This window comes from Rhincodon typus, chromosome 4 (genome assembly GCF_021869965.1).
Source record: "Rhincodon typus isolate 14 chromosome 4, sRhiTyp1.1, whole genome shotgun sequence".
Taxonomy (NCBI): domain Eukaryota; kingdom Metazoa; phylum Chordata; class Chondrichthyes; order Orectolobiformes; family Rhincodontidae; genus Rhincodon; species Rhincodon typus.
In genome coordinates, this window is record NC_063335.1 from 73,996,694 (window position 1) to 74,022,164 (window position 25,471).

The 25,471-nt window shown below is 40.5% G+C and overlaps 1 protein-coding gene across 1 annotated transcript in view; it reads right to left on the minus strand.

The window, feature by feature from the left end:
• Positions 1 to 1,942: 1,942 nt before the first annotated feature.
• abhd3 (abhydrolase domain containing 3, phospholipase) overlaps positions 1,943 to 25,471 on the minus strand; it is a 101,303-nt gene continuing 77,774 nt past the window's right edge. Inside the window, exon 9 of the mRNA XM_020527176.2 lies at positions 1,943 to 2,315. Coding sequence (XP_020382765.1) covers positions 2,137 to 2,315 — 179 coding nt within the window. The 3' untranslated portion in view covers positions 1,943 to 2,136. The remainder of the gene's footprint in view (positions 2,316 to 25,471) is intronic.

The following is a 25,471-nucleotide window of genomic DNA, read 5'->3' on the forward strand; positions in this document are numbered from 1 at the left end:
GGCCTAGCCAGTGATGCCCTCATCCCATAAATGGATTAAAAAATTGGCAGACCAGGCTTGAAGGGCTGGTTCTTACATTCTTATGTTCTCAAGGGCAACTAGAGATGGGTGATTAGTGCTCGTAAAATTGGAAGTAAAATAGTTATCTTTTATTAACTGCTGGCTTTCATCTGATCTGTCAGGAATCCAAGATACAAGAAAATCCTTGGTCACAAGGCTGCTGGATTTGAGAGAGTGTATCTGTAATACATTTATCAGTACAGACATAGAGGATAAAAGAAGAAAGTTATGTTAAATGTATATACAATCTTGGTTTGGCCTCATGTGAAATGTTGATTCCAGTTTTGGGCCTCACAGAGATAATTGGCAAATGAAGTAGTGATGATATGATGAAAAACTTCCATGCATCCATTGATTAGGATCTGGAATGCACTGTCTGAGGTTGTGGTGGAGGTATATTCAATCAAAGTATTTCAGATGGAATTGGATTGCTTTTGAAAAGGAAGAAGGCAAAGGAGTACAGCTATCTAAATTTTCTTATGGAGACCCAGTACATGAGGCATGAGGTGCTGAACAGCCACCGTTTGTGCTGTAACAATTCTGTGAATTTGAGAGAATAGGCTCTATGAAGACTGCATTGGCCCAGTCATTGGTTAATTATTTATTATTTTGCAATAACAATAAATTCAGTTAATTTTCAGACATTTGTAAGGATTTCCCCTGAGAATCGCTTGGCAAGTTCAGTGTCATCTTCCTCTTTTACTTTCAGCAGAGACCAAATAATATAAAAAGTTGTTTCTGGCAATGGTGTGCCTTTAATTTGGATTCTTTTCAACATTGGGCTATATTCAAACTGCAACTGAATGAAAATTTCAAACAGCCATAGGCAGTACTAAAAAAGAACACATACATGAAATAGGTCACATATCAACTAGCATGCTTTAATTAATGGTTGAACAGCTCTATCATTGTAACTAGTGGACCAATCCATAATTCAAAATATGAAACAGTAAATTACTCTACAATTTGTATTATTTTATAAATAAGAAAACAATGCTTAGTTTAGAAAATTTTATTTTTTATATATAGTAAATATCTTAAAATTTATTTTCTAGCTGTTTAAGAGTTTTCTCAGAAAAAAAGTTACATATTTTACCCACAGTATCATATACAATCTGTTATTGTACTACAAGTACTGGAAGAGCATGGTAAGTCTTGGACCCTCTCGACAGACAACTAAGTAACTCATGGCAAACTCAGTAGCACCGACTGTGTAAATATAATAGCTTAGGTTCTAATATATTGCTTTCATAGTGACAGCTCTCAAACACACTTCAATTCAGAGTTGGTCGCTGTTGGCTTAAATGTAATATTGATTTATTTTTGTTTTCAAGCTTTTAAGGAATATATCATTGGCATAATCAAAGTAGATTAATAATTTGAAAGTAATTTAATCAAGCCTAGAGTTAAAATAAAATTCATCAGTGATATCTGTGCTTTATTGCATTGCTTTTGAGGCAAGATTATTATTCTAGAAGTATCTGTGCTTCCTCTTTATTCATTTGTTATATCATTACCTTTGCTTTAGATACAAGATGTTAACTGTTACAAAGTAGGTTATTTGGACAGATGTTAAATTACGTGCAAATGCATTCACTTCTCAACAATTCAATTATGTTATGAATTGCAATTATGTTGAGGAAAAATTGAAGCACTGGACCATAAGTTAAATAATAGCCCTGAGGATTTCAATTTACCATCAATAATGTGGTAATTGTAGAAGTTCTGTGCCAACTGGGTATGCAAAAATGAACAAATATGATTAAGATGAAGTTATAGATTGAAATTAATATAAAGTTATAATCAGAATATTTCAAATTAACAAAAAACATTCACATGAAAGAAAGCAATGCAAGTATGAATTGAGATTTAGTCTGGGTATAATAAATAGTCTTAGCTCTGTCATTCAACCTTTTCTTAATTTCTAGACAAAACCAAATGACAGATAGTCCATTTTAAATACATGATGGTGCAAGTAAATGTATATTTTACAATGTGCTCAAATACCAATGTTGAGATATTCAGTAGTTTAAACTGTAAATTTGTGAAACAATCAACACAGATAAATTTCAAAATTCATGTATTTTTCAGCTCATCTCTATGCTCAAAGACAGCTTGTGTAAACTGTTTGAAGACTCTGTCCATATAAGTGGCCCATCGAGGAAATATCCCCTCCAGGAAGCCGATGTGACCACCATGTGCAGTTAGTAGTAATGCAACATTGGGGTTCTGTTTAGCAGATTGCATAGGTATGGCTGAAAGAAATACAAATGTCAGAACAGTAATGCATGAAACTTTTGCAATCAATTCAACAAATAAGACAATCACTAACAGTGAAACCCACCGAAGAGTTCTGCTCATGGGATCAACTTCAATGTAATAACAAATAATTTCCTCATACATGACCATTTTAAGTCACTGCATTGTAATTTAACATACATAAAATTAATCCTAAGATTAATACTTCTGCAAATTAAATACATAAAATTAAATTTTCTTCAGTTTTTTGAATACCATTGAACTACTGAAATTCTTCCATGACCTAATGAGTATGTAGACATTTAATAAATTTTTCATTATTTTCTGTCCCTGTTATTTTATCTAAAGTTACTCTATGTGAAATAAACAAGTTAACTCCTTCATTCAAAAAAATGGGGCTGTAAAATTTCAGATGAATGTATTAATCATTACATCACAATGCAGTTGCAGAACTTAATTGCCCTAATGTTATTCTCCTCAAGAACAGTTTTGATGGGTATTGGCCTGGGTTGATACTGTTCCATTTAACTCCCTCACCGGGACTTACCACGGGTATCACCACTGTTGGAGGTGCTGCATTTTTTAAAGGCCGTGTCATTGGTGAGCTATATCAAGACACAAATTGGCTTCCACAGCTCATCTGTTTTGTAGCGATTGGGTCTGTTGAACCTGTCCAAAGTCTACTTAGACACTTTAGAAGACCTTCTCAACATTTTTTCCTCTATCAGGAAGAACATCTCTGCTCCATCTGATTCCATGTAGACATAAACATTCAAAATCTTTACAATAAGAAACAAAGAACTGTGGATGTTGGAAATCAGAAACAAAAACAGAAATTGCTGGAAAAGTCTCAGCAGGTTCTGGTGGTATCTGTGGAGAGAAAGCAGAGTTAACATTTCAGGTCCAGTGACCTTCCTTCAGAACAAATTTAACTCTGCTTTCTCTCCTCAAGTGCTGCCAGACCAGCTGAGATTTTTCCAGCAATTTCTGTTTTTATTTGTCATTAAAAATCTTTAATTGCCTTTTCACCAGTGGTCTTAGAGATGGTGTAGATCCAAAGTAGCGAGCCTCCCCCAGAGTTCTAACACAGACTTATCAATCCCAAGGAGGTCAATCCCTGTCTCAGAATGATGCCCCGAATAAATAGGAAGGTTGACTTTAAATCCATCATGTGATACACGTATGGCAGGGGCAGGGGGGGAGGGTTTTGGGGAGAGAAGAAAACTGCAATGGGCATCAATTTCTGCCTCATGAATACTTCTAGAGTAGCAAAAGTATGTTTGCCATTATATTAATATCTACTGCAATTTAAAACTTATTCCTACTGATGCAATTTTGTTCTGACATATTACCATTTGTAATATGAAGAACAGAACCGAGAGCAGGAATGTGAGGTCTAGCCTGGGCTTCATATAAGTTTAACACAACTTAGCTGACTTTTAATTCTATTCCTCTGGAAATGAATTCCAGTTCTTTCCCAGTGAGTGGCATTCAGTAAACCAAGTGTCTTGGGGATAATTATTAGTGTGCTTGGTAAACCTGTGGCTGAAATGCACACCAAATCAAAACAATTAAGAAGCCAGCAAAGAATAATTTTGCATGTGAGATGGCTTTTTCTCACTGGCATGCTGTCTGAAAAACAGCAAGTTAAGGAAGATGAGTGCGCAGAGGAAGTATTGAAAGCTCACTCCAGCTGTAAACAGTATTAAACAGGAAAACTGTGGGCCAGCCATAGCATAAGGCTAGCTTTGCCTTTGAACAATTTCTTGAAGAAAGTACTTTGGATAATTTTCAACAAGAGGAATTTGATATTATTCCTTTGAAGCCAAGTGAAAGGCTAAATAGGAACAAAAACAAAGTTGCTGGAAAAGCTCAGCAGGTCTGGCAGCATCTGTGGAGGAGAAAACAGAGTTAACGTTTCGGGTCCGGTGACCCTTCCTCAGAACTAAGGCTAAATAGCTGTATTGACTTCTAATCCAGTGACCTGTGTTGAACTTCAATTTGTTGTGTAGAATTTGTGCTCAGGATCCAGCACTCACAGCATGTGGCATTCAAGGAACAAATAGTTCCAAGGGTTAGCACATTGGCTCGTTCCAAAATATTAGTTACCTTCAATGCTGCCCATGCTTGTCGCATGGTTTTCAATCCATCATTCAAACAGTTTAAAGGTTAATGATGACCAGTTCCCAGGCCACAATTTGTTGGAATTACAGGCACACACATTTCATGTGAAAAGGAGCTGTTGAACTGTGCTGCTGAGGAGGTGACTTTGGGCCATTGGCACAGTGCAGTCAGAACTCAGGAAGAAGTTTGGAGCTGTATTGGAATTTGTATGGTTTCTCATGTTGCAGTGAGAAAATTTTAAAAATGAGGACTGTTATTTGTCAGTCCTTGCTTAGGATATAGGCAGAACATTTTAGGAAGGTCACTGTTAGGTCCACACATCAAGGGTGTGTGTCATTGTTGTGTTTGATGACAAAGAATTAAGCCAGAGCTCGGGTACTTATTTTAATGCATGGTTACAAATTGTGTGCATCAAAGAATGTGTGTTAGAAAGGCTGCATGGTGCTCACCTTGTCAGATATCAAGAGATTGTTTAAGCATTTCCTACACTGGATCTTTGTCTGCCACACCATACACCAGCAGCTTAACTCTTTTGCAACCACCCGCCAGGAATGTGCGGTGAAGTTAAGTGGCCTCCTTCGGTAATTCCCTGAAAAGTGAGCCTGCCTCCATACTTTTACCATGAGCTCAAGTCACGTGCCTGTGAATTGTGATGCTGCTGTTCTTCTGGCATCCATATTCCTCCTGCTTTCCTGTCAGCGCATTAGTAGTCCACAATGAACTATACCGCCACAATGAGTGCTGTTAGTGTTTCTTTAAATAAGCAGTCCTCGTTCAGGCTTTGACACTTACTACCACCTATTAATTGGCTGCCAATCCTAAAAGAAGCCTCTTAATTTGCCACACTGGCTAGATTCACCAAGAAGGACCACTGCATGAAGGTTAGGTTTGCTGACCTGGAAATAGTCCAATCAAAATGTAAATTGGTAAGATTTCACACTTTTCCCCCAGGTGTAAGTGGCCTCTTTATTCTTCCAAACAAAATGGACTTTCTCACATTTAATCCATATTGACATGTATTTTCCATTCAGCTACCCATTGCACAAGTTTGTTAATGTCTTCTTACAATTTATTGTAGTATGCACTCTAAGAACCTGCCCTCCTTCATTTAGTGTTGACCACAAGTTTTGAAATGGTACTTCCCATTTTTCAGGGTCTAGGAAAAGCATAAAAATTATTTATGTGGCTGTTTCTCAGATACCTGTTAGTAGTTCATGTCACCTAGCAGTAACTTTTACTTTTGTTTTTCTCCAATTTGACATTCACGATGAGACCAAAAGTTACAATTAACCAGTGACTTTTCCAGCTTTTGCCTTTGAAACAAGGTTAATTAATGCCCTGTTTTGCACAAAATACACGTGTCGACTGAATTTCTAGAATGTAGTTCTGATTACCAGGTATTAGACAGCTGTCCACACATTTACAAATGAGAACTGCCCATTGCACTGTAGTGCAGTTCATCACTGCTAGCACTGATAATAAAAACATGCAGTAGGAGTCAAACAGAAACACAGACAGAGGAAGGCAGAAAAAAGGTGTTGGGGTGGGTGGTGTGGTGGTTACTGTTTAGAGACCAATCTGTTCTGAAGTGGCACGTTGGTCAATTAATGTGTAGACCAGAATAAGGAAGGGTGGCAGATTTCCTTTCCTAAAGGATATGAGTGAACCAGATGAGTTTTTATGACAATTACCATCAGACTTGTTTTTTATTCCTTTTATTGAATTCCAAATTAACCACCTGCCATAGAGGGATTTGAACCTGTGTCTCGCAAACATTACCCTGGAGTTTCTTACCCTTTGGTTCTGAGGAAGAGTCACCGGACCCGAATTGTTAACTCTGACTTTTTCTTCACAGATGCCGCCAGACCTGCTGAGCTTTTCCAGCAAGTTCTCTATTACTTACGTGGTGACATTACCACTATGTCATCACTGGTCCAAATAGTAATCAATTTAATTGCAATTTATTTAATAACAATTTTATTAAATGATAATCAATTTATTTCAAACTACTTATATAAGAAGGAGACTTGCAGTAGTTTCCAAGTGCTACCTATTTTCTAGCACCACTCTTGTCACTGTTTTTAACTCACTCATGGGATGGGGACATCATTGACAATGCCAATATTTATTAGCTATCCTGAATTGCCCTTGAGTAGTTGGTGGCATGCAGCTGTCTTGAACTGCACATTGTGTAGGTACTCACATGGAGGGACCTCCAGGGTCTCAACGTAATGATAGTGAAGTAAAAGTAAAGCAATTCGAAATCAGAATTGTTTGTGACTTGGAGCGGAACTTGAGGGTGAATGATATTGCTATACACCTGATGCCCTTGCTCTGCTAATGCAAAGTTGAGGGATTTAGAAGGTGCTGTTGAAGAAGTCTTGGAACTTTAGTTGTTTTTTCTCCTTTTCCTCTTTCTCTTGTTTATAATCAAAGGTCAAAGATAAAGTTGCATGATTTGCTGATAAAAACATGCAAATCAAACCCAAAATCCAAGATAGGTGAAATGACTTTCAAAATATTGGCAATCACCTGTAAAGCCTTGGAATCCCTAAAGAAGTATGTGTATGTGAACTAATGGAGGACGGTGATTTCTCAAAATTGTGCATCCTTCTCTGAGGACTCAGCAGTCTCCTCCTGTTCCAACTCTTTTGTCAGGTTTGATGGATCTGTGGGAGATGAGATTTTGAAAGCAGTGTCAGGATACTGATACCCAGATGAAGACAAGCTTCTCACTCTCCAGGATGTAAGGGTGCCTGTTGGAGCCAGGGACAAAGTCAGGCATAGCCATGTTAGATGTTGCTGCTAAAAACAGCAGGCATCTCATGAAAGTGCGAGAAGGATAAAGATGAAGGATGTAGTGATCATGGATGCCAAATTCAGATTCAGCACTTGAGCCAGTGCAAATAAACCTTTCAAACATAACAACAAAAAATTTGAACAAAATTTATTCTGCCTTTCAGCAACCCTTACAGTTATACCGTAACATGCAGCACATTGTTTTTTGGACAAAGCCAAACAAAGAGACTGAAAACCCCATTGTTTTTCAGACAGACAACCTCTTAACAAGGTCCTTAAGGAGTTGAAGCACCATTCATTGGTGGCAGGTTGATTTCCTGGTCCCGCCCTCCTGCAGGATCTTTGAAAATTACATCATATTCCAAAATGACAGGATCCATGAACACAATTTTCAAATCATGCTTACATATGCTCCTCCCCCACCAGCAATTGAAAGTTCAATCCCTGATATTCTGCTTGGGTATATGTTTGGAACAGAGTTGTCTGTCTGTGTTAGGTGAAAATAATATGAAATATTTATTGGGTGGCCGGGTTTTCTGTGCCTCCACTTGAACAGTCAGTAGGGAATGGCTGCCTCACAGCCATTTATTACTCCAAATGGGCTATCAAATGTCTTCCCACAACCACTATATTCTCTCATCTTTGAAATCTACTTCTAGCTTCCAAATTGAGGCCAGAGTGGAAGTGGCAGTCTTGTGTGGTTTAAATGTCCACTTAAGGGCTTATATTTGGGTGAGATCAGGTGAGACTTTGCTTGATCCCCAAAAAAATTTGCAGATAAGTTAGGGGTGAGCTACTCCAGTAATTTTACAAGCTCCTCTGCCTGAAAAATCTGCTGGAAAGGTTACTGAAATTCTGCTCAGATATACGAGACAGATTGCAGATAGTTAATGGAAGAAAAGCACAATACATTGGAAACAATTCAGCTCCATGGAGATTTCAAACTTTAGTGCTCCCATTCTTTGTCAGTAATGCTTGGGACACCCTCTTTGAAGGAACCAGGAGTTTAATACTATGGGAACATGCACTTGTATGTCTGTCTGCTGCTGCCTTCTGTATATGCACCTCCTTGTTTGCAACCTTCAAAAATGAATTGAGATCCTGAAACAATGAAAAAAATAACACCCAAGGAACTATTCTACAGATCATAATAACTGATTACATATATGCATATCTATGCAATTTTCCTAAGAAGATTCTTTGGAAAAGAGTATTGATGTGGCAAGTATTATAGGTTTAGGTTGCACATTTAGAATGGATGCATATTGTAAGCATAGCTGTAGGATAGTGTGAGTGGAAGGAAAGAGTCTGTGATAGCATACATTGTCCATCTACTTTGTATGTGGTAATGGGGAATATTTTTACCTTGGCAGATTTTGTGAGATCTTTATGTGGCATTTTCCCAGATGGCCACTTCTGGTGCCTTCTGGTATTTGCCATGTCTACCACCATGTAGTGCTGGGTAAGGGTTGTTTGAGGTAGTTCACTGCCCTTAGTCTTCTTTGACTTTGCTTTATCTTAGGTCTATCAGTGGTAGAGAATACATCATAGGTGGAGTATCTACAGAAGAGGCACTGTTCTTAGATATCAATTTGAGATAGATAAATTTTTGTGAAGCAAATGTAGGTGTATGAAGTTAGGGCACAGATCAGTCATGATCTCATTAATGCCGGAACGATCTCAAGAAGCTGAATGGCCTACTCATGTGTTCCTGTGTAACAAGATGATTTATTGCATGACAGAAACTACATTTTGTCAGGTATAATTACTAGAACCTTAAGGAGCTAGGACAGATACATCTGTTCCCTCCAAAAACTACATTCTGTCTCCATCCACAGACTGTGTGTCACATCAGTAGAATCAGTGGAGCCAATGTACCTTCATCCCTTCAGTACCATTATCTTTTACATCTCCACTTAAGAATTTTTCCCCATAGATAACCCATTATACAATTATGATATGGCTATTTTACACTTAGAACTACACAATCTAGTGGCGTACTGGCTTACTGATCAGCACTGCTGCCTCAAAGCACCAGGAACCCAGGTTCGATTGTAGGCTTGGATGACTGTTTGTATGGAGTTTGCACGTCCTACCCAGGCTTGCATGGGTTTCTCCTGGGAGTTCTGGTTTCCTCCCATAGTCCAAAGACATGGGGGTCAGATGGATTGGCCATACTAAATTGCCCTGTAATGTCCAGGGATGTGCAGACTAGGTGAATTAGCCATGGTAGATGCAGGTTTACAGGGATAAGAGGCTGGGATGCTCTTCAGAGGGTTGTGCAGACTTGATGAGCCGAATGGCCTCTTCCTACAGTGTAGGGATTCTATGATCTCCTTCCAACTCTGACTTCTCAAATACAGGTTGTCTGGAAATTTTACACATTTCTCAGGATGCATTCTCTTTGAACTTAGAAAAAATGGCCGGTCACCTTCTTGACCTTTGTTCTGATCTGTTGATCATTCTCCTTTGAAGGATCTTTCGGCTCTTGGCTATCATTCATAGAGGATGCCTTTATTTGTTAACATTGCCGTAGGTCAGTTACCTTTTCTAGAGAACACAGTCTCAATGAATTTTCTTTTTAGAAGACAGCTGCTGTGTTGGAGTAAGCACTTTCTTTCTTTTGGACTCCTGGATTTCTGAAACAGGCAATCACTTCCTAACTGGAAGATGCAGAACTTCTTTCCGTATCCTGGATTCTTAGAACAGGCAATTTCTTCTTTTTCGCCATGTTCTAGATCCACGGATATTAATCTAGTTCCCGTGGAGTGATATGCTGCTTATTTCCCTCAGGTTACTAATTAGCTAGACATCTTCAGTCACTCACTGTAGGTGTTTGATTTGTGAAATAAACTTTTTCAGACTCTCAGTTGCATTACTGAGAGATTGCTGCTCACTCAGCACTAACTCTGTCACTGACATTGACTGTTTTGTTGTATCAATTTGTTCACCAGACTGTTTTGCCATCTTAACAATATTAGTGAAATATTTCCAAATGAACTCAAGTGAGTTGTGTTGCTCATTCCTGCTTTCAGTGCTTGCTTCTTGCATACTTCACTGAGTTTTAGCTTCTGTTCTGATTTTGACAATCACGAGTGTATTTTCTAAACTTAAACTGCATAACTAGATTTCACAATGAAGCACGAAATCTTTAATCACTTTTGAGATTTCAAATCACCACACCACTGACTACCCCCTGCCTGCACACCTGACACCCAAGTGTCCCCAGTGTATCCATTCCAATATATCTTTCTGAAAGTCTTCGGTTATACACTACTAAATCATTAATGATCTTGAAATGGTTTATGTGCTCAACGTATGCCTTTTTGGTCAACTCAAACTCACTGGTCTTTTAGTCAATCCATCCTTCAACTCAATCTTCATGAATGTTATTACAGTTTTGTCCATGTCCATGTCCATATTCTTGTCAAATTTGGTTCAGCCTCTTTTGGCTTGCTGGCTGCCATTTCTGCTCAGCCATCTGAAACACTTCTCTTACATCATCATTTACAATCATAACATTTTCCATTTTGGAGTCTACCATAGATCTACAAAACACAAAGAAATCTTCTATTGGTTTTTCCTCTGACCAGTTGGTTAAACATGGTTGGTTCTTGGGCCAGTATTTGAGCGAGTGGTTGCTTCTGTACAAGTGGTTCTTTTTGAACTATTGGACTTCGGACATATTAAGGAAGTTGAGATCCAAACATGATCAAAAGTGAGGAGTTGATTGTGGACTATGGACACATTTTCAATCCGCTTATGCTCCTTGTGTTACAGTGTAGCATTCCTATGCTGTTGGCAATTAGTTTGGCTGTACTATATACAGTCTTATCACTGTATACTGTAACCTCTGATTTTCAGCCTTGGTAACTGGTTTGATTGGACAATAACAATTGTTCCTGTATCAAGCATAAAATCACAGGATGTCCATTGATGCAAGATGCAAGTACCTTACCTAATGGTGGTGAGTGTTCTACCATGTAGAGTGCTTGACATATATGACTATAAGTACTTCAGCTGTTTTGAAACTGTGTCTTACTTCTAGAAGTCTTAAGTGACCTACACTTTTGAAACTTAGCATTCCTTACTGGTGGCTAGACATTGCTTATTGAACTGGAGTACTGACACTGGAATATAGTTTAAAGTGTTTGGCTTGCTTTCTGCAGAGACTTGTCATGTGCCTCTCTTCACATAACTTGTGAAGTGAATAGGCCCTGTTGCCCCCTTGAGGTTGTGTGGTTGTCTCTTCTCATGATCTAAGAATGAGTCTTTCTGGATTCAGCTTCTAGGATGATTTGAATAGCTTTCTCCAAAGTTCAATTTTCTTTGGACAATAAGAAATCTGACAACACTTCATCTACTATTTCAACAACAATTCGAGCTCTTATGAATGCTGATTTCAAAGCTTGATATTCACTATTTATCACTAATCTGCAAAGGTCATTGATAAAATTATCTGCAAATTCTTCTGGAAGCTAAACTATTCTGTTAAATCTGATTTATTCCCAAATTGAAGTAGTCATCAGAAGTTTTCAGTCATGTTCAAAAATGTTTGTAGTCTCTTTGACATCTGTTAGTAACATTATCCACAATTGGACTTATTGAATATAATAGTTAACAATTTTGCTCAGCTGCAATTTTAGAGTTGAATTTTGAGACAATGCTGTATTTTATGAGAAGTCAGCTCCATAAAATCCAATTTTGCGTTTGATATAAGAACATAAGAACTAGGAGCATGAGTAGGCCATCTGGCCCCTCGAGCCTGCCCCGCCATTTAATAAGACTCAGCTCCACTTACCCGCCGTCACCATAACCCTTAATTCCTTTACTGTTCAAAAATTTATCTAGCCTTGCCTTAAAAACATTTGGTGAGGTAGCTTCAACCACTTCACTGGGCAGGGAATTTCACAGATTCACAACCCTTTGGGTGAAGAAGTTCCTCTTGAACTCAGTCCTACATCTGCTTCCCTTTATTTTGAGGCAATGCCCTCTAGTCCTAGTTTCACCTGCTAGCGGAAACAACCTCCCTGCCTCCACCTTATCTATTCCCTTCATAATCTTATATGTTTCTATAAGATCTTCCCTCATTCTTCTGAATTCCAATGAGTATAAGCCCAGTCTACTCAGTCTCTCCTCATAATCCAACCCTCTCAACTCTGGAATCAACCGTGTGAATCTCCTCTGCACCCCCTCCAGTGCTAGTATATCTCTTCTCAAGTAAGGAGACCAAACCTGCGCACAGTACTCCAGGTGTGGCCTCACCAGGACCCTATACAGCTGCAGCATAGCCTCTCTGTTTTTAAACTCCATCCCTCGAGCAATGGCAGACAAAATTCCATTTGCCTTTTTAATCACCTGCTGCACCTGCAATCCCACCTTCAGCGATTCATGCACAAGGACAACCAAGTCCCTTTGCACAGCAGCGTGCTGCAATTTTTTACCATTTAAAACATAGTCCATTTTGCTGTTATTCCTACCAAAATGGATGACCTCACACTTATCAACATTGTACTCCATCTGCCAGACCTTTGCCCACACACTTCGACTATCTATATCCCTCTGCAGACTTTCAGTGTCTTCTGCACACTTTGCTCTACCACTCACCTTAGTGTCATCTGCAAATTTTGACACACCACAGTTAGTCCCCAACTCCAAATCATCTATGTAAATTGTAAACAATTGCGGTCCCAACACTGATCCCTGAGGCACACCACTAGCCACTGACTGCCAACCAGAAAAACACCCATTTACCCCTACTCTTTGCTTTCTACTGGTCAACCAATCCTCTATCCATGCCAATACATTACCTGTAATACCGTGCAACTTTATCTTATGTAGCAGCCTTTGGTGTGGCACCTTGTCAAATGCCTTCTGGAAATCCAGATACACCACATCCACAGGTTCCCCATTGTCCACAATGCAAGTAATATCTCAAAGAATTCCACCAAATTAGTTAAACATGACCTACCCTTCATGAACCCATGCTGGGTGTTCCCAATGGGATAATTTATATCCAGATGTCTTGCTATTTCTTCCTTAAGGATAGATTCAAGCATTTTCCCCACTACCAAAGTTAAGCTAACTGGCCTATAGTTCTTCTGAAGAAGGGCCTAGGCCCGAAACGTCAGCCTTCCTGCTCCTCTGATGCTGCTTGGCCTGCTGTGTTCATCCAGCTCTACGCCTTGTTATCTCAGATTCTCCAGCATCTGCAGTTCCTGCTATCTCTGGCCTATAGTTACCTGCCTTTTGTCTACTTCCTTTTTTAAACAGTGATGTCACATTGGCTGTTTTCCAATCTGCGGGAACCACCCCAGAGTCCAGTGAATTTTGGTAAATAATTACTAGTGCATTTGCTATTTCCCCCATCACCTCTTTTAGTACCCTGGGATGCATTTCATCAGGGCCAGGAGACTTGTCTACCTTTAGCCCCGTTAGCTTGCCCAGCACTGCCTCCTTAGTGATAATGATAGTTTCTAGGTCTTCACCTGCTATAACCTTCTTGCCGTTAGTTTTCGGCATGTTATTTGTGTTTTCCACTGTGAAGACCAACACGAAATAATTGTTTAATGTCTCGGCTATTTCCTCATTCCCAGTTATTAAATTGGCCTTCTCATCCTCTAAAGGACCAGTGTTTACCTTTGCCACTCTTTTACGATTTACATATTTATAGAAACTTTTGCTGCCTGTTTTTATATTTTGAGCTAGTTTACTCTCATAATCTATCTTACTTTTCTTTATAACTTTTTTTTGTGGCTTTCTGTTGGCCTTTGAAGATTTCCCAGTCTACTAGTTTCCCACTACTCTTTGCTTTTTTGTATGTGTTTTTTTTCAATCTGATACTTTCCTTTATTTCCTTAGACATCCATGGCTGGTTCTCTCTTTTCCTACAGTTCTTCCTTATCATTGGAATATACTTCTGCTGAGCACTGTGAAAAATTGTTTTGAAAGTCCTCCACTGTTCCACAATTGACCCACCATAAAGTTTTTGCTCCCATTCTACCTTAGCTAACTCCTCCCTCATTCCTTCATAGTCTCCTTTGTTTAAGCACAGGACATAGGTACTGGATTTAACCTTCTCATGCTCCATCTGTATTTTAAATTCAACCATACTGTCATTGCTCCTTCCGAGAGGATCCCTAACTATGAGATCATTAATTATTCCTGTCTCATTACACAGGACTAGATCTAGGATAGCTTGCTCCCTCGTAGGTTCCATTATATATTGTTCAAGGAAATTATCGCGGATGCATTCTATGAACCCCTCCTGAAGGCTGCCATGACCGACCTGGTTTGACCAATCGATATGTGGATTAAAATCCCCCATGATAATTGCTGTACCATTTTTACATGCATTAGCTATTTCTATGTTTATTGCCCGCCCCACCACGATGTCTTTATTTGGTGGCCTATAGACCACACCTATCAGTGACTTCTTCTCTCTGCTATTCCTAATTTCCACCCAAATGGATTCAACGTTTTGTTCAGTAGATCCTATATCACCTCTCACTACTGCCCTGATATCATCCTTAAAAATCAGAGCAACACCACCTCCCTTACCTTCCTGTCTGTCCTTCCGAACAGTTTGATACCCCTGGATATTTAACTCCCAGTCATGACCATCCTGTAACCATGTCTCTGTAATGGCCACTAAATCATACCCATTTGCCATGACTTGCACCGTCAACTCATCTACCTTGTTTCGAATGCTCCGAGCATTCAGATAAAGTGCCCTTATGCCAGTTTTTGCACCTTTTTGGGTCCTATTATCTCCATTACTAACAACTCTTGAGTTCTCCTTCCCTTTAACTTTTTTCCTAATTTTCAATGGAGTTGAAGCTTCCTCGTCATCTGTTAACCTGCTGCTTTGCCTTACAGTAATTGTTATTTTCCCTCTACGCTCACTTCTCCCTTCCCCCCTACTTACTAGTTTAAAGTCCTATTAACCACCCTATTTACCTTTTCACCAGAACACTGGACCCGGCCCTGTTCAGGTGAAGTCCATCCCAGCGGTATAGATCCCTCCTGTCCCAGAACTGATGCCAGTGCCCCATGAAAAGGAAACCCTCTTTCCCACACCACTCTTTTAGCCACGTGTTTACTTCCCTGATCCTTGCCTCCCTATGCCAATTTGCATGTGGCTCGGGCAGCAATCCAGAGATTATGACACTTGAAGACCTGTTTTTTAATTTTGTTCCTAGCTTTTCATAATCCCGAAACAGGTTTTTTTTCCTAGTCCTGCCTATGTTGTTGGTACCTACGTGGACCACAACAACTGGATCCTCCCCCTCCCTCTCTAGTATCCTCTCAAGCCAGTCAGAGATGTCTCGCACCCTGGCACTGGGCAGGCAACACACCATGCAGGACTCTCTATCCTGCTCACAAAGGATACTGCCTATCCCCCTGATGATGGAATCCCCTACAACTACAATCCGTCTTTTTGCTCCCCCTGACATATGCTCTGACATTTTTATTCCCCATTTCTTGTCAATATGCTGATTAATCCTATTACTGCAAAAGTGATACAGATTTTAAATCTGTATCATTTAATGTTGCTTATAATCTGCTATTATTTATGCTTATATTTTTTACATTCACTGATAAATTACTGTAAAACTTACTAGGCTCTATTTAACATTTCCTTTGTTGGACAGATTTATAAACACTGCATTTCTGTAATACTGTATTGAATTCTTCAACAAAGTTTTAAATTGTATTTTTGGCTGTCTGTAATGATATACTCCTTTCAACTTTTACAGTTATGTTTCTTTGTAACACTATACCCATAGACTCATATGTCTTTACAGCACAGAAGGAGATCATTCGACACACTGTGGCTGTTCTAGTCAACAAAGATCTGACTACACTAATCCCATTTCCAGCTTTTGGCCCATAGCTCTAGAAGTTATGGCATCACAAGCGAACATCTAAGTACTGCTGGAGTTACGAGAGTTTCTGACTCCAAAACCCTTTCAGACTTTCACCACACTGCAAGTGAAAAAAAATCTTCCCCTCTCCAAGTCCTATTTCTGTACTGCTTACTGGGTTTTCCCACATTTTCACAGTTTTCTCACCTTTTCCCTTAGAAATTTCTGACTTTACCTCTTGTAGCCTTCATGTGCTCCCTATGGAGTCTCTTTCTCAAGGCCTGTGTGCTCTCGAATAATGTCTGGATTTTCTCTCTTTTGCTAGCCCACATACTCTTGCTCCAGTGCTTCTTACCAACTTTTGAATGAGGTTTTGACTTTGAAATGTTGAGAAGATTAATTTTGTTGCTTCCACGCTGCTTTTTCTCTCTGTCAGTAATTGTGTTTCAGCTATTGACTGACTCTCTGTGTCTTCTTAAGGTGGTAATGCTCTTAAAAATTAACTCATTTTCTTGAAACTTCTTCTCTTTCGGTCCTCTGGATTTTTTCTTCTTGTGGTGGGGATCAGATCCACACTGCTATAACCATGCCGTATTCCTACAGTTGACCACTCCTGGACCTTGTGATATTTACCGTTCCTACCAGTACGTGATACTGGGTAAGGTTTGTTGGAGATAGTTTACTTCCAATGATCCATTGTCTTTGATTTGTCTTTTTGTTTATTTTGTCCATAATCTATTGTTTATTGGTAAAGGATACACTTAGAGCATGTACAGAAAAGTCACTTCTCTAAGATAACAATAAGGTTTATTACATGATAGCATGAAGTACAACAACATTTGTTCATGCATATTCACTAGGATCTTAGGGAATCAGTTTGTGTTTCCTCTGAAAGCTAGAGTAGAACTCATTTGTTTCCACCCACAGACTTCGTAACCAGTATAATAAGTGAAGCCAATGCAATAGGAACATTTCTCTCTTCAGAACCATTACCTTATTTCACACTTTAAACATATTATGAAGTTTCTATGGTATCCATTGGTTGCTGGAAATGTCATTTGCCATGCACAACACTGTTGCTCTATAGCAGGATGATCTAGAGAATTACACCGGTAACCCCCCTCCAACATATTTGTTACTGCACTTGTGCTTTGTTGCACCTTCAGCTTATGCAGCAGTTGCCTACATTCCATTCTCGGTACAACATATCTTAAATATGCTGAACATAAAAAACTCCCTTTTAAGCCACTGCTGCAGATCTTTAAATCTCTGCATCAGCACTGGATAATCTCCTCCCAATACTCAACCTCCTGATTACCAGCCTATCAATAAAGGGAGCTTATAATGCATCAATAATATGGCCTGACTCTCTCAGAAATCACTGAGAGGAAAATCCTCAGTGTAATGTTTTTTTCTATATCCAACTGATCAGTCAAAAATAGCCACTCAATTTTACTTTTTCATACAGCATATAATGTTGATTATGTACAAGTTTTAAGCATAAATTATAAGAAAGAGTCCATTGACTTTTTGAACATTAATATCTGTTGCCAGATATTTGAAAAGTTCAAGAAATACATTAACATGTTTCATCATCCAACAACTGGTTAAAAAAAAATCAATGTGAAGCATTTTTCAAGGACAGTAGACCTTCAGAGAAAGACAATCTGTTTTAAGATAGTGATTCCACTTGTTATGAAGTCAAGGCAAACAACTTAATTTTTGTTCTACATCAGCAAGAATAATAAGCCTTATCATATCCTGCTGCATCTATCACACTTAAAACTCTGCATTTTCAAATTTAAATGCTAGAATTTTTTTCTGGTAATTAATACAAAAATTTGCAGATTCACATAACAGGCTTTTCAAATACATATTAAAAATCTAAATGAAAAATAGAAAGGAAAAAGTGCTGAAATGCCAAAGAGATTGATACTAGGCAATTGAAGAGCAGTTTCACATGAGTATGTCACTGTTGAGAATAAGTATAGATCCTATGTTGGGTCAGTAATAGCCCTAACACAACCAGGGGTTTAATAGTGTTAGAGAGGAACAACGGTTCCTTTAACTCTTTCTGTAGTCCAGCCTATGCCTCTGGTGATGTTTTAAATACTGAAGGATGCATTTCTATTGTTTGAGTGGGTGTGTATGTTGTGGCCATTAGCCTGGGCAGAAACCCCTCATATTTAATTGATGATGTTCTGGCACTTTTGTTGGGGCTACCATTGGAACATGGTGTTTGGTAGGTAGTGGTTCCTTCCAACTGTGTGTCCAGGAGTGTTACAGATTTTTGAATTTAAATGTGTATTCAACATGTAAAAAGGGAGATTAGGATATGTTCTGTCTCCAGGGATCTTTGCTACTGTAACTTGAATAAATTTTCACAATAAGAACATGAGAAACAGAAGCCGTGATTAAATCCTCTATCTGTATCCATTCTTTGTACTGAACCAACCAATAATCTACAACTGGTAACATTTATGGAACAAACAGTTCCAAGAATTGCTAAATGGGAAAATTCAATTCTGCTCAACAACTGAGCATCTGTAGCTCTGTGGCATAGAGAATCTCCCCTGAACCCAACAATCATGTGAGGATGAATTTCCTGGAATCCACAGATGCAGAATGCATCTGCTCGTCTAGAAAACTTCACCATTCCATATCTGGCTGCGATTGCTGGCAAAGCCAAGCTGCCTCTTTTCTCTCCTGATCAGACAAAACTGCTGCATGTCCCTGGTATTCATTGATTTGTAGAGAAGACTGTAACCTCATCTCAAAATTTGTTTCCTTTGCCCTCCACTCTACGACACCTTTTTTGATCTTGGTTGTTTTGTGGAATTTAGTCATCAGTTCTAAGGACAGCATTTGTTGCCAAAAATCACAGAGAATATCTCAGACCTGATGAGCAAATTTTTACCCGCAATGGAGAGGGACCAGTGATTCCACATACGCAGTTTCTGCCTCACCTTGATGAACTCAGCGACAACCAATCCTTTATCCTCTTCACTGTCAGGCCAGAACACCTGAAGATGCTGAGAATGTAGTTTGGAGGAGCTGGGGCATGCACCAAAACATGGGAGGAATATATTGCCAAAATAAGGCAGAATCTGGGTATGTGGGAACATCATTCCCTCTCCATTGTGGATAAAAACATGGTTATCAGGTGTTAGGTACTCTCATTATTGCTGTATGTGGCATAGGCCTCATCTCTTGCCTGTTGTCATCTGAGTCATCTTCCACTTCATCTTCAGATCAAAAATGGACTGTGTCCATATACAAATCTCTGGGTAAGGGAGGAAACATCATACAACACTGACCTCTCCTGATGGTCACCTTTGTGTGTGGCTGCATTGAGATGTTCGTAGACCCTCGGGTACTGAGGTTCTACCTGTCCTCGGTATTGTGAAGGATAGGTATGGCCTAATTGCCATGGAACATTCTGATCCATACTACCTACCCCTTGTGGAAAAATTTGCAAAGGAAAACACCTTTGACCACAATTCCATCAGGCAGTGGTCAGCACATGACACCCTCAAAACCTTGCAGGTAAAAGGAGAGTGTTGATCCTGTCCAGTCATTCCTTAAGCATTTTGTCAAAGTTATTCTGTAGAAAGCCTCATCACCAGAACTCTCCAATAAGTACCATCTCAAGATGTTGGTGGAGTTGGGGTAGACAGTATTCTGGGTCCTGAGCCCATCTACTCCCCAGCACCAGGCTGGCCACATCTTTCTTTCTCCTTTTCTTCTTTCTCTTTCATCTTCATCTTTTTCTTCTTTTTGATGATGGTGAAAGAAGGCAGCATCATTGGGATCAGGTGGCGTGGGGTGGCTGGTGGTGAGGATGGGAAAAGGAAGCCTGAAGTTGCTGGCAGTGAAAGCGGGAGCAGGCAGCCTGAGGCAACTGTAGCAGAAACAGGCTGCAAGGCAGTGACAGTAAGCAGGCCAGTGTGGCAGCAGGAGAAAGGTTGAGCCTGGAGTGGGAAGAGGTGGAGCCCTTGTGAGGAGTGCGAGTCCAGTATGGTCAGGTGCTAATGGACTCTGGTGTTATAGAGTCATAGAGGTCTACAGCATGAAACAAGCCCTTCGGCTCAACTTGCCCATGCCACCCAGTTTTCACAATTAAACTAGTCCCATTTGTCTGCTTTTGGTCCCTATCCCTCCACACCTATCCCATCCTTGTACCTGTCTAAATGTTTCTTAAATGATAAAATTGTACTCACTTCCCCTACTAACTCTGGCAGCTCATGCCAGACGCTCACTACCCTCTGTGTGAAAAATTGTCCCCCGGACCCTTTTGTATCTCTCCCCTCTCACCTTAAACCTACGCCATCAAGTTTTAGACTCCCCTACCATGGAGAAAAACTGTTGTTAATCTACCCTATCTATGCCTAACAATGCCTTTTATAGATCTCTATAAGGTCATCCCTCAGTCTCCTATGCTCCGGGGAGAGAAGTCCCATCTTATCTAACTTCTCCTTATAACTCAAACCTTCCAGTCCAGGTAGCATCCTAGTAGCTTTCTAGTTTAATAATATCCTTTAACTTCATACACTGCCCCAAATTTGGCCTCACCAATGTCTTGTACAGCTGCCAAGATGTCCCAAATCCTATACTCAATGCTCTGACTGATGAAAGCAAGCATGTCAAAAGCCTTCTTCACCACCCTGTCTACCTGTAGCTCTATTTTCAAGGAGCTACGAACCTCTGCCCCTAGATCTCTTTATTCTATAACACTACCCAGGGCCCTACCACTGAGTGTATAAGTCCTGCCCTGGTTTGACTCACCAAAATTCAACGTCTTGCCTTTATCTAAATTAAACTCCATCTGCCATTCCTGAGCCCACTGGCCCAGTTGATCAAGATCTCACTGCATTCCCAGATAACCTTCTTCACTGTCCACTATACCATGAACCTTGGTGTCATCTGCAAACTTACTAACCATACCTCCTGAATTCTCATCCAAATCATATATGTAAATGATGAATAACAGTGATCAGTACCAATCTCTGTGGCACACCACTGGAAACAAGCCTCCAGCCTGAAAAACCACCCTCTACCACCACTCTCTGACAATTTTGTATCCAGTTGGCTGGATCTCCCTGGAACCCATGAGATTTAACCTTACTCAACAACCTACCAAATGGTACCTTGTCAAAAGCCTTGCTAAAGTCCATGTAGGCAATGTCTACTGCACTGCCCTCATCTGCTTTCTTGATCACCCCTTCAAAAAATACAATCATATTCGTGAGACATGATTTCCCACATACAAAGCCATGCTGACTATTCCAAATGAATCATTGCCATGACTATAGATCCTGTCTCTCAGAAATCCCTCTACAAAGTTACCCACCACACACTTAAAGCTCACCGGTCTGTAGTTCCCAAGCATTTCCCTGAAGCCTCTCTTAAGTAATGGCACAACATTAGCCACCATCCAATCTTCGGGTACTTCACCCGTGGCAGTCGGTGATACAAATATCTCCTCTAGGGACCCCGATTTCCTCCCTAGCATCCCACAAAGTCCTAGGATACATTTCATCAGGTCCCAGAGATTTATCTAGCTTAATGCTTTTTAAGACTTGCAGCACCTCCTCTTCTGTAATGTGGACTCTCTTCAAGGCATCACTATTTATTTCCCCAAGTTCCCTAGCATCCATGCCCTTCTCCAAGGTAAATACTGACAAGAAATATTCATTTAGGATCTCATCCATCTTTCGTGGCTTCAGATGTAGACAACCTTATTGATCTTTAAGAGGCCCTATTCTCTCCCTAGTTACTCTTTTGCCTTCATTTACTTGTAGAATCTCTTTGGATTCTCCTTTACCTTATCTACCAAAGCCATCTCATGTCTACTTTTAGCCCTCCAACTTCTCTCTTAAGTGTACTTAACATCATCTATATTCCTCAAGAAATTCACTTGATCCCAGCTGCCTATACATGTCATATGTCTTCTTTATCTTGACCAGAGCCTCAGTAATTCTAGTCATCCAGGGTTCCCTACTCCTGCCAGCCTTACCCCTCACTTTAACAGGAATATGCTGGCCCTGAACCCCCATTTACTCAGTTTTGAAAGCCTCCCAGAGGCTTACCAGACATTCCCTTGCCTGCAAACAGCCTCCCCCAATCAAGTTTTGAAAGTTCTTGTCTAAGACCATTAAAATTGGCCTTGCCCCAATTTAGAATTTTAACTTGTGGACCAGACCTCTCCTTTTTCATAGCTATTATAAAACTAATGGAATTATGGCCCCTGGTTCAAAAGTGCTCCCCCACTAACATTTCCATCACTTGCTCTGCCTTATTTCCCAAGACGAGATCAAGTTTTCCCCCATCTCAAGTTGGGCCATGTACATACTGTATGAGAAATTCTTCCTGAACACACTTAAATTTCTCTCCATGCAAACCCGTAACACTATGGCAGTCCCAGTCGATGTTAGGAAAGTTAAAATCCCCTACTATTACAGCCCTATTATTCTTGTAGCTACCTGCAATCTCTTTACATATTTGCTTCTCAATTTCCGGATGCCTATACAATGCTATCAAAGTGACCACCCCTTTACTTTTTCTCAATTGTACCCACTAGACTCAGTGGACGAACCCTCAAGAATGTGTTCTTTCAGTACCGCCATGATGTTCTCCTTAATCAAAAGAGCAACTCCCCCTCCTCTCTTGCCTCCCCTTCTATCCTTCATCTGTACTCTGGAACATTGAGCTGTCAGTCCTGTCCCTCCGTCAGCCATATTTCTGTAATAGGTGGAATATTCCAGTCCCATGTACCCATCTATGCCATGAGTTCATTTGCTTTATCTGTCAGGCCTCTTGCATAGAAACAAATGCAGTTTAACCCAGATGTCCCTTGCCACACTGCCTTAACTATTTAACTTGCCCTCATTAACTTCTGTACTGTCTTCTTTCATCTCTCTACTGCTTTGGATCCCAACCCCCCGCCAGACTAGTTTAAACTCTTCTGAGTGGGTCTAGCAAATCTCCCCACCAGGATATCGGTCCCCCTCCAGTTCAGATGCAATCCATCCCCCTTGTACAGGTCACCTCCATTCCAGAAAAGACCCCAAAAACCAAAAATCTGAATCCCTGTCCCCTGCACCAGCTCTCAAGCCACACATTCATCTGCCAAATCTTCCTATTCCAACTTTTGCTGACATGTGGTACTGGAAGTAGTCCAGAAATTACTACCCTTGAAGTCCTGCATTTTGACCTTCTGCGTAACTCCGTATAACCATTCTTCAGGAAGTCATGTCTTTTCCAACTATGTTGTTGGTACCAATATGTACAATGATCTTTGGCTGCTCACCCTCCCCCTTAAGAATTTCATGTAACCGCTCAGAGATGTCCTCAACCCTGGTACCAGGGAGGCAATGCACCATCCTGGAGTCTCAATAGCAGCCGCAGGAATGCCTGTCTGTGCCCCTGATTAGCAAGTCCCCTACTACTAACACTCACTTAGGCTTTGCCCGACCCTGGTCTACAGCAGAGCCAGTCATGGTGCCACAGGCTTGGCTGCTGCTGTTGTACTTTCCTGAGAGGCTATCCCCCCAACAATATCCCAAACGGAATACTTTTAGAGAGGGGAATAGCCACAGGAGATTCCTGCACTACCTGCCTGTCCTGGTGATCACTCATCTATCTGACTGAAACTGCGCTGTGACCACTTCACTGTAACTAGTGCCTATCACATTCTCTGCCCCCCGTATGCTCTTCAGTTTGTCTGACTGCCTCTCCAACCGAACCACATGGTCTATGAAGAGCTGCAGCTGGTCATACATCCTGCAGACTTAGTCATCAGAAACAGTAGACTGGTTTCTGATCTCCCACATCTGGCAGGAGTAGTCTACCATTGTCCTAATTGCCATCTCTGACCCTTCACAGTAAGACAAAGAACCTTGCCCTTACCTTGTTGCTGATCGCTGTCCTCACTGAAGCTTAGTATTCACCAAAGCCCTCACTTAAACCTGTGGCAGCACTTCAAACACAAAGCAGCCCTTCTCAAAATGACCCCTCCACGATAACTTGCTTCCCTTTTATTCACTCCTGGGCAGGCTAGTCACAGAGCTGTCTCCTCCCAGAATCTTCCACAGTATCTCCTCAGCAGCACCCTCTGTTGGATGCACTTATACCATTGAGTGACACCAGTTCTTGTGCATTCCCCTCCTTAGTTGCAGTGACTGAGTTACTCCTCCCAGAATCCTGCACAGATGCTTCCCAGCAGCACCCTCTATTGGTGTTGAAGTGTTAACTGTGTTTCTTTTTTCCCACTTTTTAGTGAGAAGAACTGTAAGGTTTAACCTTTTAACTTTGTTTATCTTATTTTTCTGCTTTGTAACTAAGATTCTGTACCTAACTACATTTGTACCTAAGATGGCACCATGAGTCACGACTTGCAAACTTTTCACTGTACTCATGTGCGTACATGTGACAATAAACCTAATTCAATTCAAGATGTAGCTTGGCTGGTAGTGAGAAGGGCATTGCCCAATAGACCCTTCATGGACTCCCAGACTCTCTGCCACTGCATGCTGCCCTCAAAACAGCTGTTGGCAGGGCGGGGCTTGGGGGGTTGCAGTTGAGTAGAGACTGTCATACATCTTCAGGAATGTGCCTTTGCAAAGGAAGTCTGGAGAGAAATGCAATAGTTTTTCTTGAGATTTGTGTCAAGCGGTTCTGTCACTCTGGACTTTGTGCTGTACGGGCTGCTCCCTGGGATGCGCACTGAGATGAACATTGACTGCGCTGAGAGAACAATCAACTCAGTGAAAGATGCTCTTAGGTTTACCTAAAGGTTGTTAATGTTCCGTTGCAAAGAACTGACCTCAAATGAATGTTGCAGATTGGCATATTACGAGGTAGAGGACTAAATGTAAGGCAAAGTTGCCATAGTCTTAACATGGGACTGCTCTCTCATTAAGAATGACGGAGGTGGTTCAAGCTGAGGGTCACTATGCCTCTGGAGAGGGGCAAGGTTGAAAAGGACAGTCTTTCATAGTAATCTCAGCTGGTGTGGGAATTGTTGGCATCACTCTGTAACATAAACAAGCTGTCCAGCTAACTGAGCTAACTGACCCCCCGAAATATTAAATTACTCCAGAACTATGTGCTAAGGGATGCACTAAAGCTTGCTGCAGCTACTGCCCAGGCACTGTGGGGAGAGACTACTTTCTAAAGCCTGGGACAAAGTATAAGCCTATTACATTTCGAGATACCCATGTAGCCTTAGTGGGAATACAAATAGTCTTTTTCAATATTTAGAAAATGCCTTTTTGTTGTGACTGGATTGAAGCAGTTAAGACTGAACCACATTGCTATGAGTCTGGAGTCATGGAACAGATAAGAATGGCAGCTTTCCTTCC